Genomic DNA, 14,209 nt, shown 5'->3' on the forward strand with positions numbered 1-14,209 from the left:
AAATCTCGGGGCATGTTTTTAAGATCAAATAGGGTCAAACCTCCACACGAGGTGCAATGATGTCATGTGGAAATGGAGCTCTGTGCTCTCCGCCTGGTTAGTTTCACAATTGGTAATATTTGAATTTGTTAATCCTTACAAAAACATCAGCTTCCAAACAGCCACACTGGAACATAAAACACAGTAACGTGACCAGGATTGCCCCCCCGCCCTCTCTGTCCATTGTAGTTGGGCAGAGTCCATCTCCTAATTGCATATAATGATATATCTCCAGAGCATTTTTCATGAGCAACTGAGTTCTCTTATTATTCTTTTTTAATACCTAACTTTGTACAGTGGTATTTACAACCTTTGTCCACAAGGGGGCGAGCCAGGCTTTTAAAGGTATGAGAGAGAAGTGTTGAAATGATGATGTAGTGATGTTGCAAAGAAACATTGTATAGACCTCGCTTGTGTGGCTGATGTTGAAAAGGTATAACTGTGATAAAAAAATAAAACAAGTTTTGATACGGCTTTGATTGTTATAAAAAGTCCTCTCTCGTGTTTCGTCGCTGTGCCAGGCTGTTCTCATCCCCCTACACTTAACTCCTGTCCTGCCATCTGTATTCACTTTGCTCTGAACCAGACTGAACTTAAGGCTGATATTTATCACTCAACATTTGGACATTTAAGGTTAAACTCTACCCAATGACCTCGAGAGGATTGTACAATCATGCAAGGCCATTCCTTCCGGTTTGGAAAATGTCCCACTTTTAGCTTACTTATGCTGTCGTTTTTGTATAATTAGAAATCACAGTGATGTCTCAAGCATCAAAAACAAATCTCTTGCCTTCTGATTGAATAGTTTTCGCCACGCACACACACACCATCAACACCGGATACACAACGTCACCGGACGAACGGTTCCCTGAGGCAACAGCCGGAAGTTGTTCTCTGTCCTAGCAGCAATCGAACCAGCTATAAACGAGTCATTTCTGGATAATCACTATCCACGAAACATGACGTTGTGTTTGTCGGGATGCAAACTTCACAGGTCCAAAGAAATGGCAAAAAAAAACTATATATAGCAGAGAAAGTGCTTCCCTGCATCGAACCCTCGGTTAACACGCCCCCTTGTGGTCCATCAATATTCTCAAACTGTACACGCGCCACAAACACAGGAGGACTCTCTGCACACTTCTCAGCGCTTCCTGACACAAGAATCAGAGGAAGCGCCGTCAAATCCTCGACAGTTATAACACTCTGAACCTAAATTCCATTCCATTGAAGCGACCGCTTTTCACTCTTCTTAAATATATATATATATTTATACGTAAGCTTAAACGTATCATTTATATAGCATTATACATACATTCTTGTTTTGTGAAATTCCCTTTAGACTTGCGAACAAGGAATCCCAACCGCAGCATCTCCTCCAATCGGTCCAACCTCTTTTACTCCAAATCTCCCAACCATTCCCATAAAGAAACATTCCTACATAAAGAAACTTTCCTACATAAAGAAATATTCCTACTGAACCCTTTCTCTGCGGGATACACGGGGCTAAAGCAGGACAGCCCGCCTGCTGGGACCCATCTTAACCAAGTATTTTTCAAACACTATTTCCATCAGGTCGGATCAACGCGCCCATGGTTGGCCATGTTGACATGTAATATATCTGTATACCTTTGCTGCTCAACTAGCTAAATAAAGACTGGTTTATAGCTACCTAAAACTAGCACAAGCTATTTATCGGTACCTTGCAAGTGCTAGCACGGTGAGTAAGATGATCTGTGTCTCTGTCCTTGTCCATCATCGCAATGATGAACATGAACAAAGTCATTAGACTGACAGTCACATCAATAAACCAGCTTCGACTGTAAAGATGAGAATAAAAAGCCCATGGCAACGGTGGTGATGGCAAATGAGGATTTTCTTTTTTTTTTTGGGGGGGGGGGGATTTGTGGATGCAGGGAGGATCCAGGACGCCTTTCTATTCCAGACATTAAGTCTGCCTGATGCGAGGACATTAAATGTCGTGCTGTGTGCCGCAGAAATCCACGGCACAAAGCGCATCTGAGATCTGGAGGCTGCGCAGATGCTGAAGAGATGAAGGTTATCTGATCAGTCTTTCTCCTGCATCTGGGCTGGGGTATTCTTGAGGAAAAGGGTGAGGGGTTGGTTGATCGTCCTATGTGTATTGAGTGTGTGTGTGTGTGCGTGTGTGTGTGTGTGTGCGTGCGTGCATGGCAGCCTGTCCCGTTTTCTCCGCTATGACACCTCGCTGCCGAACACCTCCAGCACCAGCGGGGTGAGCTGCATGCTGTGCTCGGGCTGGAAGGAGAGTGAGCGGTACTGTTTGGAGTGTTCCTCGTTCAGGCTGCGCAGGTCGGCCAGCTTCTGGATCATCCTGGCGTAGAGGAGGCGCCCGCCGGGGTGGCTGACCCGGATGTAGGCCTGCAGCGTCTCTGACATATGATCCTGCAGTTTCTCAATGCGGCTGTGGTCCTGGACCCCAGGACGATCTGCCGTCGGACAGGAGAGGGTGCGGGGGGTTAGGGTCAAAGGTCAAAGGAGATGGGCGAGGATGGAGTGATGGAGGAAGTAGAGAGGCAGGCGAAGGAATGGAACGAGACGGAGAATAGCAGTTAAAAAGGAAAGTTCGTCCACATTTTCATCATACGAAAGGTGACAGAGAAAATGTACACATCTATACGTTGAGCCAAGGATGAATGGAACTGGTAAAACAGACAAAACACATCCAGATACATTTGGATTTGAAAAAGTAATTCCTCCATAGTTACGATACAAAGAGTGTTAACAGATACTCATTTCAGAATCAGAATTCTTATATTTGGGATATGTTACCAGCAACAGACGTTTACATCATGGCGACGATCCAGAAGAGATCCTGGATTCTGGGTCACTTTAAATTTCTCATTAACATTGCAGTCAATGGAGCTTCAAGATTTGTTCCTCAATATGTCGGTTGATTATTGACCAATGTTTATGTAGGGTGGGGTCCTCTATCATACCACTGAATTTAATCTGGATCGGATCCAGAATGGAGTCAGTGGAAAATATTTGATTTTAATATCGAAAACTCTTAATACACATAAAATCTGATTCACTTTTACTTTTCATGGTTGGTGTGTAAAGATACCAAAAATCTATCTAGATCTAGAGCTTTTGGTGATGATCCAGATCACTGTGTGGACGGTGTAAATCTCATTTGGAGGGGAATGAGCAGCTCGGCGGAGGTCTTGCTTATTTACTGCACGGCGAATACATCCATTAATCGAACGACTGAATTGTTTTTCTCTTTTACTTTTTCTTGTTTTAACCTTCTCTTCACTCTATTAAATTAATATCTCATCACATTCTTTTTTTTATGTTGATTGTTTTTGCAAAACAATTATCGCTTCATCAACTGGACTCTTCTGGGACGTATGGATTTTTGGGTGGCTGGAAAGTTTAAATTGACTGATTTGAATTAAAAGGTAAGTTGGACTCTAACCAGAATGGAGACTTCCATCATCCGTTCTCGCCTTGCTGCTCAGTGGTTGTGGTCATTCAGCGTTTTCAACCCAAAGCTCGCAAACATGAATTTCCGGTCTTGCTAATATATACTGCAATCAAGCCATTTTGTTTTCCAGGAAAAAAAAGCGTTTTATTTTGTGTGTAATTGGTAGCCTTAAAAAAAAAACACACTGAGGCTCGCGGTGAATTAAGGTCAGCAAGAAACACAATAATCAGTGAATCTGCTAACAATCTCACTCGGCTGGAAATCCCACCTACACGGCAAACAAACCGCAAACGAACACACAACTGCAGGCGGTACCTGGCGAGAGCAGGCAGATGGCCATGAGCAGCACGTGCTCCTCCTCGTGCAGGTTGAGTTTCTTCAGACCAACCTGAAACTTCACCAGCGGCTCCAGCAGCTCGAGAGTGTGACCCGCTGTGGAGGACGGCGACAACGTCAGCGATAGGGTAGCGTATTCTGTGCTTCGAATGCAAACGCGGCGCGTGTGGAGGCGGCCTTCAGATCGGAATAATTTCTCTTTGTGCACATTTACATATTGCTCGCTGCCCTGCACGTGTGGAAGAAATAACCGTGCGAGTGTGTGAAAATGCCTGAAGTGTAAAACCTCACAGTAACGTGCATGAAAGCAGAATGCTGGGTGATCCTTGACTCCGTTAAATGAGGTGGAAGGAAAAGATGATCTCTGCTGGCTCATTAGCTTCAACAACTCTGTGGCAGATGAGATGGACTTTCAACGGAAACAAGACCGCAAGGGCTTTTTTGAAATGCTCCTCTTAGACAGGATGTTTGACTGTCTTTGTACTGTAATACATGCTGCTGTGTGACTGTACTTGTACTCGAACATTCTACCTAATAAATATATTCATCATCATCATGGAACTAACCCTTTGTGACATCATTGATGCAGTATTTGAAGTCAGGACCCCCGCAGCTCCAGGACATGTCCTCCAGGCTGAACGACTGGTTTGAACGCAGCATGATGATCTCGATAGCGCTGGACTTTAGCAGGGCGATCTGGTCCTCTGCTGTCAGGTCTCTGGAGAGCACAGATACAGTTTGTCACTGACATGCTGCAGAAATCAGCAGCGGCAGACACACGTATGTTTAGATTACATCTGGGTCGGATTAAATCTGACAGAGTTTACATGGACAAAATGGCTTTAATCTGATCACAGTTCGGATTAAAATGATGGTCGGATGCACTGTGTTCATGGATCCTAAAAATATTGATCCCATTAGGACGTGCGTGTTCATGCATCACACTTCTGATCGGAAAAAAAATATTTTGACATGCGTAATTTATACCAAATATACCGGAAATAGTAGGAGAAGAAGAAGCCGCAGCGACTTCCGTTGTAAACAAAACATAGCTCCGCCCTTTTCTGCTTGAAACGTCAGTGTTATTTATTTCAGTCACGTTTTTCAACAAATTTAAGTTCCTTTAATGTCTCCGGTAACGTGTTTGTCTCAGATATTGACCAGTTCTGTCTTTCGCTCGCTCTGCTTCACCTCGCTTCCGTGAATAACAGAAGCGCGTTTAGCTGACGTGAAAGACATGCGCAGGAAGGACGGCTTGTACCGAAACTTCAGAATAAGTGTTTTCATGCGCCCTGATCGGATCATCAATCGGTATAAACCACCTCTCTCGATCGGAATAAAATCCTGATCGGATTGAGCTTGATCGGGTCAGACTATTCCGATGAGGGTGTGTACGTGAAGCATTTTATTCAGGCTTTTAATCCGATTAAATGTGTCCATGTGAACGAAGCCACGTGATCATTTCCTTAAATTTGTTTTAATTACTCCAAAACATCTCACATTCAGGAATGGTTCGAGGAACTGCAGAGTCACCGTTTCGAGGCAGGTCAACAAATATATATTTGCTCATTGCGAAATAAGCAAACCCGGCTTGGACAGAGCGGTCAGAGATTTACAGATCGACATGTTAGTGCTGTTTGCCTCTCCAACAGAGAGGACTGACATGTTTCGCCAAATACAATTGAATAAAAAATGATATCTGATGCGAAGCCCACTCACAGAATGAGTCCAACACGTGACCATGGAAACAGAAAAGGCATTTCAGGATTTTGTTGTCAAGGACAGACGCCGCTCTTCTATCTGCCTCTTCACTTTGGTGAGGGACAAACAATTAAGCAGGGGACAATCAACAAGTCGCACACGTGCTCACTATTTAACTACTTGCACTCGTAATTGTGTGTGTGTGTTTATGTGTTTGATAGTGAAAACCGATTCGCACCGCGTGCACCTTGAATGCATTATGTGGTTGCTGTAGCAACAGTCTATCCCTGGGATGTGTGTGTGTCTATTAAAGCACACACTCAGTCGCTGTACGCAGGCTGAGGTGTGTCCTCCTCCTCTCAGGGCCCACGAGTTGAAAACTGAAAACTGTAACCGGCACTCATTTACAATTCACTGAAACGCTTTCACTGACACTTTGAGATTTTTATCCAAATTCATTTGGATCAAAATAATTCGTCAATTGAGAAGACAAAAAAAATCTTAAAACGACATACATTTGCATGAAATTTACCCATATTGCAGCTACGTCTTCTGCAGTCTCTAATTAAGTGGCGCCTGGATGTGCATACGTTCATGAACTGGCCTTTCAACTCAGTGTGTGTGTTTTTGATGCTGTTGTTCTGCGTGCATGTGGGACAAAGCAAATAAATTCTCACAGTGTGTGGGTGGATCAGCCCGCGCGGGTTGCTAGCTTTTGTGTCTGCGCGGTTGGAACGCAGCAACATTTTACCAGTCAACAAGTCATTATCGGAACTCCTTAGATAAAGCACAGCTGCGGAGGTAATAACGCTATTCATTAAGCATATCCAGAAAATGATTTATGGGGATTAAACTGCATAATCAAAGATTCCTGATGACCTGCAGGCGCAGTTTATTTTATCTGCAGGGACTTGAAGAAATTTCATCTTTAAAAATAAAACAAAATCACACAATTAAAACAATAAATGTCCTTGAGGCTGCGCTTGAACAAAATGCATCATATTGATGTTTACTGTCTTATCAATCAAATATGTGTCCAATAAAAATTGTCCAATAATAATCATTTTAACATTTTAGAAGCTGGATGCAGCGACAACCACGCTGCGCTGCCGTCTGCTCTGCTGAGCTGAAGCAGGTTCTTCTGGAATCTGCTGTGCACACCGTTTACCTGAAGCCCGGGATCATCTTGGCGAAGCCGATGACCTTCTGAATGCTGTAGGACACCAGGTCAGCCAGGTGGGGCAGCATGGACAACTTTGCATCATCCTCGTTGGAGTCCGGGCTGCTTGCACCGTCCTGGTACATCATCAGCAAACTGCTGAAGTTCATCTTGGTGTCCACTGACTCTGTGGGAGGTGGATATTAGGAGATGAGGCCGGAGAATACACAAAAGTAAAGAGGCATGAAAAGGTTCTCCAAGATCAACAGAGGGGAATTACAAGAGACATGTTTGCAGGAGGGGGGGGGGGGGGGGTGACAGTGAGTATTAAATATTGGCTGTTTGATACTTCAACGTAGGGCTGCACGATAAAACCAATATTGCAATATTCTTAGGCTTTATCGCATATTCTGAGTTCTCCTCTATGTCAATATATAAATGTTAAATTCAACACTTTGAAGCATAAAATAACACAAGTACAGACCCTTCTGTTGGATTTGCATGCAAAAAGGGGGAGAAAAGCAGCATATTTTGCAGATAACCGTTCTTTGTTCCACGTCTTCCTGGCGAAACCCAAACCACGGCCAGATGACAGAGCCGGTCCTGCGCTTGTATTGAACCAAGTTCTCCGTCTCCATCGTCAATGAACGGCGTAGAAACTCGTAAACTCGACTGGGCTCGTAACTTTTATTCGCTCTCTCTCCAACGGAAAAACCAGGGAAGATTTCCGGGGAGTGTGCTGGTTGGTTGCACCAGGAGAGAGTGAGGGAGCGACATGCCAAAGATAATTATGTACCGATGCGTTAAAGCATTTAACAATTTGTACTCAATACTCGCGATATGATCATTTCATACGTCGCACGTGGAACAACCCGCGATATATCGAGTATATTCAATATACCGCCCAGCTATACTGCAAAGTAGAAAGAATTAGTGTTTCTAAGTGGCGCTTTTGTTAGCGCAGTTAGTAAATGATTTGAAACATATATTAAGCAATATAAAATAAAAAGATAACTTCAAATACAGAGTTGAGCGAATATAAATTCTCTATGAATTAACATTGTTTTGGTGAGATTCTATTTTTCTTTATTTAACATTTATTTTACCCGGAGAGAAATGCAAACAATATGAAAGCACAGGACATTTAATGTAAAAAGAAATATGACTGAATCGAAACGGCTAATTAGCTGTAGCAGCATGAAAGATTGAGTTAACCCTGTCGGCATGACAGCAAAGCAGGGCGTGTTGAGAAGGACTCCGCGTGTCTCACCGGGCGAGTGATTAAATGAGTCGGATGAGGCATCCGACAGAGAGTGAAGCGAGGCAGCCCGGCTGGCGCTGCGTGTTACCGGACCTTCACGCACCGGAGGCTGGGGAAACACACAGAGGAAGAACAATCTTTACAGCCCAGTCTACCTGGGGCTTCGGCACTGTGGCCAGCAGCAAGTACGAATCATTAGCACTAACAGCCTCAGATTAGCACCACCTCAGCAGTTAATTTAATTTAACCAAAGAGGCTTGAGAATATATTTTTGTATTGCACTAATCCTCCTTTGTTTGGATCTTTTTACCCCACTCGAGGTATAGTTTTTATAGAAGTACACCTGGTCACAATATGTTTTGTTTCCATTTAGCGTTTCAGTGGAAATGAAATGCAGCATCGATGCAACACTTTGAACTGAACTCACCCTGAAGCGGGAGAAGTCGGAATAGGAAGCATCGTAGGTCTTGTGGTGGGCTTCCACCAGGGAGGAGATGATCCGGGCCTGCTCCTCGTTCAGTCGTGGCCTCATTGCCTCCCGAGCTGCCTCCTCCTCCTTCCTCTTCAATATCATGTCTTTCTTCCTCTGAACTTCTTCATCCGTCAAAATGACTGCAACAAATGATGCAAAAGTGAATCTATTAAAATATCATGGGATAAACCGCGGACGAAATGAGCCGCCCACACGTACTTTTACTAATACTGAGGTGGTGAAAGAAACACAGTTGAATACAGATGCAGCAAATCAGCAACAGTACTGTTTACAAACGACACATTCATGCCTACAATCTACTGCGTTATTATTATTACCTCCGCCGAGGCGAGGTTATGTAACCGCCGGCGTTTCTCTGTCTGACTGACTGTGAGCAAGATAACTCAAGATTTACTGGACGGATCTGGATGAGATTTTCAGGAACAGACGATTACAGCAATCAATCAATCAATCAATCAATCATTTCAGTGACAATCCAGTAGAGATGCTTGATTCTGGATCAGTTTGACATTTCCATTAACATTGCAGTGACAATCCAGTAGAAATGCTTGATTCTGGATCAGTTTGACATTTCCATTAACATTGCAGTGAATGGCGCTTTGAAAGTTGTTCCTCAAAATCTCGGTTGAATTATTGATCAATGTTTATGGAATTTGACACATACATACGTAGGGTGGGGGGCCTCTATCTCACCACCGAATTTCATCCGGATCGGATTCAGAATGACGTTAGGAAAAAAATATTACATTTTAACATTGAAAACTCCATTTACGGATTCACAAATCTGTTAAAAACACACGTCAAGTCAGATTCACTTTTACTGTTCATGGTTTGTGTATAAAGATATCACAAACACACTTTCTTTTCCTAATGAAATAAGAGACTTTAATCTTTCATTTGGTGTGTGCATAGTCATAGTAAAGAATATTCTGTGGGTCTTGGAAATGCGGGAAAATACTGGGGCACTCAGCATATAGCTGAGCTGAAAATGTCTGGCATTCAATGAGTTAATTTTACCATTGAAAACCCCATTTACGGATTCAAAAATCTGTTACAAACACACATAAACTCTGATTCACTTTTACTCTTCCTGGTTGTTGTATAAAGATACCAAGAACAATTTAGAACCTTTTGGTGATGATCCAGATCACCATGTGGACGGTGTAAATCTAATTAGGAGGGGAATGAGCTGCTTGGCGGAGGTCTGTGCTCTCTGAGTGCTTTTCTAGTTGGCTATAAAATATGTTGCCCTAACTTTGATAAGCACAAACCTGGACTAAATGAATGAACTCAAAATAATACACACATCAAATAATGTCCTGTACTTTCTACTAAGTGCTGGTTGTTTTCCTGGAAGCTGTAAACAACTATATTTAAAGAGGGTTTTCAGTGAGTGCGCCCTGGACTGCAACCACAGTAGTGTGTTACATAACTGCACAGCGTGGCGACGGAGACAACAACAACAACAGGCTTAAAAAGGCTACTGAATGAATCTGACTGCTTAGCTAACCAAAAAGGTTTATTTGGCGTGCATCTCCTCTGACCCACTGTCATTAATTAGGCTTTGGCTGACCTCCAATGCCCCCCGCCCCCGCCCCCAGTCCAAAGGCAGGAGGGAACGACCCATAACCACTCCTTGTGGTGAGGACATCCAAGTAGGCGGCCCAGGGCCCAATCGTGAATAGGCACCATTTGGTCAAAGTTTGGCACCGACCGTCAAAGCAGCTATTCTAAACCTGGGGCATAATTGAAGCAGTCAGCGTCTCGCCAAGTGTTTTGGGGCCTGGATGGCATCATTAAAGCAGCAGAAATGAACAGACCATCAAAGGAGCATGTCGACCACCCCGCAGCGCGGCGCTTGGCAGAGGCAAAGCACTTTACCAAGAAAAGAGCGTTTGCTGTTTGTAAAGCCACTGATTGGATGTGGTGCCGCGTATTGCAGCGAGGAGCAAAGAATTTAAGACAGGCAGAGGAGTAAAGAGTTAGGATTTGGTCAACATTGGTAACGCTCAAGAAAGAAAGCCCCCCCCCCCCCCCCCCCCCCATTGTGGAGGTTCGAGGTTCACAGCGGGCTTACTCGTTGTTAAACACAAGGGCTGACAACAACTCAAATCCGGTGCCATTTTCTCGACGCCAAGCTGGATTGGTTCCATGGCAAATGTGTTTCTCCGCTGGGCCAGGGCCTGCGATGGCAAAGGGGTGAAATCAGGTCGCCCAGGCAACAGGGTGCCCGCACACGCTGAGCGCGATGCGTAGCGGCTTATCACAAACATGGGAGATGTCACTTGTCAGCGCATTTAAACGGCCTTTAATAGCGGGTTTTAGTTCATCTCACGCGCTTCTCGGTTTCACTTCCTGCTTCAGTTACTGCTGAAACAAACGTGGAAAAGAATGGCCTCTTATCCATGTGACATGTTGCATACGGGTGCAAATGTAAGGTACAATATCAAATCTTCATCCGTCTTCTGGGTCATGGGTCTGCTGGAGCCCATCCCAGCCGACTACAGGTGAAAGGCCGGGGTGGGGGGGGGTTACACCCCGGACACGTCGCCAGGGCGTCGCGGGGGCCACACATAGACACTCACTTTTGGAGGAGGGAGGAAACCGGCAAAACCACACGCAGACCATAACAGCAGATAGTAATCAGACCTGGAACCATCTTGCTGGGAGGACACAGCACTACCCACTGCACCGCCCTATGTAAAAGCACGTACCGTGTCAGCATGCCATTATTTACAGGACTGTACTGTCAACTGAATGCTAAACAGAAGAGGATCATGGGAAAGTGTCAGAACTAAAAGCACTTTTTTTTTTACACCCCCCCCCCCCCCAGCAGAGGGGTCGTGGCGGGACAACCCTTGTCCAGGCGTGCATAACAAGAGATGGGCTGGCGTTTCCCTGACATTTACTAAGACCCATTTCCACTACCGGTACACACCACCGACTCCACTCAGCTCAAAACACAGGCTTTAAAAATGAAGGACCAGCTTAAAGATAGCATGTCCTGATTAATAATTGCTATATCTAAAGTTTCAGGCAAAGTTTTTCCTCTCTGGCAGTCAAGCCGGGTCACAGACTGTCCTCGTGTGCTTGTTGGGTCTCCCTCCCCTCAGGAGCAGTTGCTACTGGTACCTGGTTCAGGTTGGGTCATGTCAGGTTAGGTGGTGACAGGATTATATATATATTTTATATATATTTCCTTTTATTTAAACCGGGCTGCTGCACTCACAAGCGTTTGGGTGGCTACTGGCTACGGTTTAGCGGCCTATTTAGCCAATATCCGTACTTTGTTCCACGTATTCCTGGCAAAACCCGAACCGCTGCCAGATGATAGAGCCAGTTGTAGGGAATTTCCGTATTTAGATGGGATTCCACAAAGTAATTACATGCCGACACCACTAGGAACGCACCACATTTAGTTTGTTATTGTAATGACTGATTTCAATTGAACGCATCACAACAGTGATGTCACACAACACAGATAAACATGGGCTTAGATTGGCTGGGGCGGGACCCCCACCTGGAGGGGGCCGGACTCATGGGCATTGAAAGACGCGGACGCAGAGGGCGGCCCTTTGTTCGGACCTGAGACTCACACACGGAGCAGGATCGAACCTCAGCGCTGATATCTGAACCAACTTGTATTGATCTGCATGTTATATAAATATCTTAATCATGACCCAAATCCTCTTTATTGACCACGCACCCACACGGAGAAGAAGAACCGGGGAGGGTTAAGGAAAACCCTAACACAGTCCTGCGTCTTTTATGGAACGAAGTCGTCCGTCTCCATCTTCAATGAACGCTGTAGTAACTCCTAGGGGTGTAACAGTACACTAAAATGTGATTTTGGTTCGGTTCGGTTCATTTTCCGTACAAAAATGCCAGAAAAAAAACAACTCAAAATGCTTTCATAAAAATAAAAAAATATATGAGTTTTTAAAACTATTGTATTGTAACAATTTTAAAAATCTGAATAAAATTATATTTAAACTAGTAGTTAAAACTATAAACATTGAACACTTAGCAGCAACAGCCTGAATACGACAAATGTAACTATTCAAGCTTTTGGATTGAAATATTAATGTTTCCACATTTTCTGCAGAAAGCACAGGAGAGCAGGAACGTAGATAAATCGAGAGCTTTGCCTTTGGGCTCAGCACCACGACGGACTGATACAACGACTGCCGCACCAATCCGTCTGTCAATCTCACGCTCCGTCCTTCCCTCACTCGTGAACAAGACCCCGGGATACGTGAACTCCTCCATTTGAGGCAACGACTCCCCACCGACTCGGAGGAGGCACACCACCTTTTCCCAGTCGAGAGCCGTGGCCAACATGCAGCTAATTATGGCAAAGTGTTGAACCCAAACGCAACTAGAAAACGACAATCAGAGATTGCAGACCCTCACCTCCAAAAGACTATTGGATCTTGTGAGACAGTAAACAGGGCTTCCGGATCAGAGGGGCCAAACCTGCTCTAGCTTGCTGCTCCAGAACGTACTACAAGACTCCTTCTGGACTCTTTTTCCCATCATGCCATTCGTGCCCCTCCCTCTTAAAGTGGCAGTTTACAGCACGGGCACAATTCCAGATGTAAAAATAATTCTAGAATCTGGATCCAGATCCGGATCAACGCCATTCTTGGGGAGGACCGAGCCACGGACAGAACCTTGCTTGTGTAAAATTTTCAAGTCGATTGGGTTACTACTTTTTGACTTATGAGCTCGGACAGACAAACAGACAAACAGACAAACAGACAGACAAACGCACCCAATTGCAATACCCTCGCTTCCGCTTCGGCAAGGGTAACAACATGACGCAACGTATCGACAGCAATTGTATCATTTTGGAAAAACCTTGACTCACACTCTTTCATCATGCCAATATCAACGCAGCGCTTGAGACGGCAGGCCTGGCAGTGGCGCCGATTGTCCTTAGTGATGGTGCAGCTCCCGTTGAATGGACAGGTAAACGAGGCTTTGCGCTTCATACTGCGTCTAATGGATTAAATCACGTGTTACACATACGCATGTAAACGTTCATGCAGCCAGCACAGCAACATACGGTACCTGTTGCATCAATCTAACGTCATAGAAATCGGGCATGCATGATCCTCGTTGCGTTTTCCTTTGTAAAGACACACATGCTGATGAGGCGGGCGCGTGTGGAAACAAACATTAACACCGACCTGAAGAATCCCTTGCAGCCTTCACACGTCATGGCATTGAAGTGGAAACCTGTGGCCTTGTCGCCACACACGCCGCAGATCCGGGGGGCGTTGCGGTCGAACTCCTCCGGTCCGACCACTGACGTGGTCACCGTCATGGGCTCCATCACTGCAGGGTAAATGGAGAGAGACAGATTGGAGCGCGTTTCACGCTGCCGGCCTCGTCCTTGTTTTTCAGAGTGAACGCAGCAGGGAAAGGGCTTCCCGTTACGTGCGCGTCCTGCGGAGCGTGCGCCTGGCTTTTTCTGCTCTTGTACAAACAGGTGTCAGGCTCATTTGTGTATGTAGCAGGATCACAGAAAAGAACACTATGCAGCTCGCGTCTATTGGGTGAATCACCCAGGACACACACACACACACACACACACACACACACCTACTATTTTAATTGGTCAATCATTGAAATGAGGATTATTGGCAGAAAGAGAAGGAATAGAATGACGATGACATATTTTCTACAGCGTTCACCATCTGGCTCTCCCAATGAATGTTGCAGCAGCAGAGTAACACACACACTGGGTCA

General features: G+C 44.9%; 1 protein-coding gene across 1 annotated transcript; it reads right to left on the minus strand.

The window, feature by feature from the left end:
• Nucleotides 1-1,649: 1,649 nt before the first annotated feature.
• Nucleotides 1,650-13,796, minus strand: LOC137899991 (vitamin D3 receptor A). Its single transcript, XM_068744031.1, has 8 exons — nt 13,648-13,796; nt 13,326-13,456; nt 8,390-8,574; nt 7,972-8,071; nt 6,711-6,888; nt 4,408-4,559; nt 3,821-3,937; nt 1,650-2,504 (listed from the first exon to the last, which is right to left on the minus strand). Exons 1-8 carry the CDS (start codon nt 13,791-13,793, stop codon nt 2,251-2,253), a joined length of 1,263 nt encoding a protein of 420 aa, XP_068600132.1. The 5' UTR covers nt 13,794-13,796; the 3' UTR covers nt 1,650-2,250.
• Nucleotides 13,797-14,209: the final 413 nt, after the last annotated feature.

The sequence above is a fragment of the Brachionichthys hirsutus genome, chromosome 2, assembly GCF_040956055.1.
Source record: "Brachionichthys hirsutus isolate HB-005 chromosome 2, CSIRO-AGI_Bhir_v1, whole genome shotgun sequence".
Taxonomy (NCBI): Eukaryota; Metazoa; Chordata; class Actinopteri; order Lophiiformes; family Brachionichthyidae; genus Brachionichthys; species Brachionichthys hirsutus.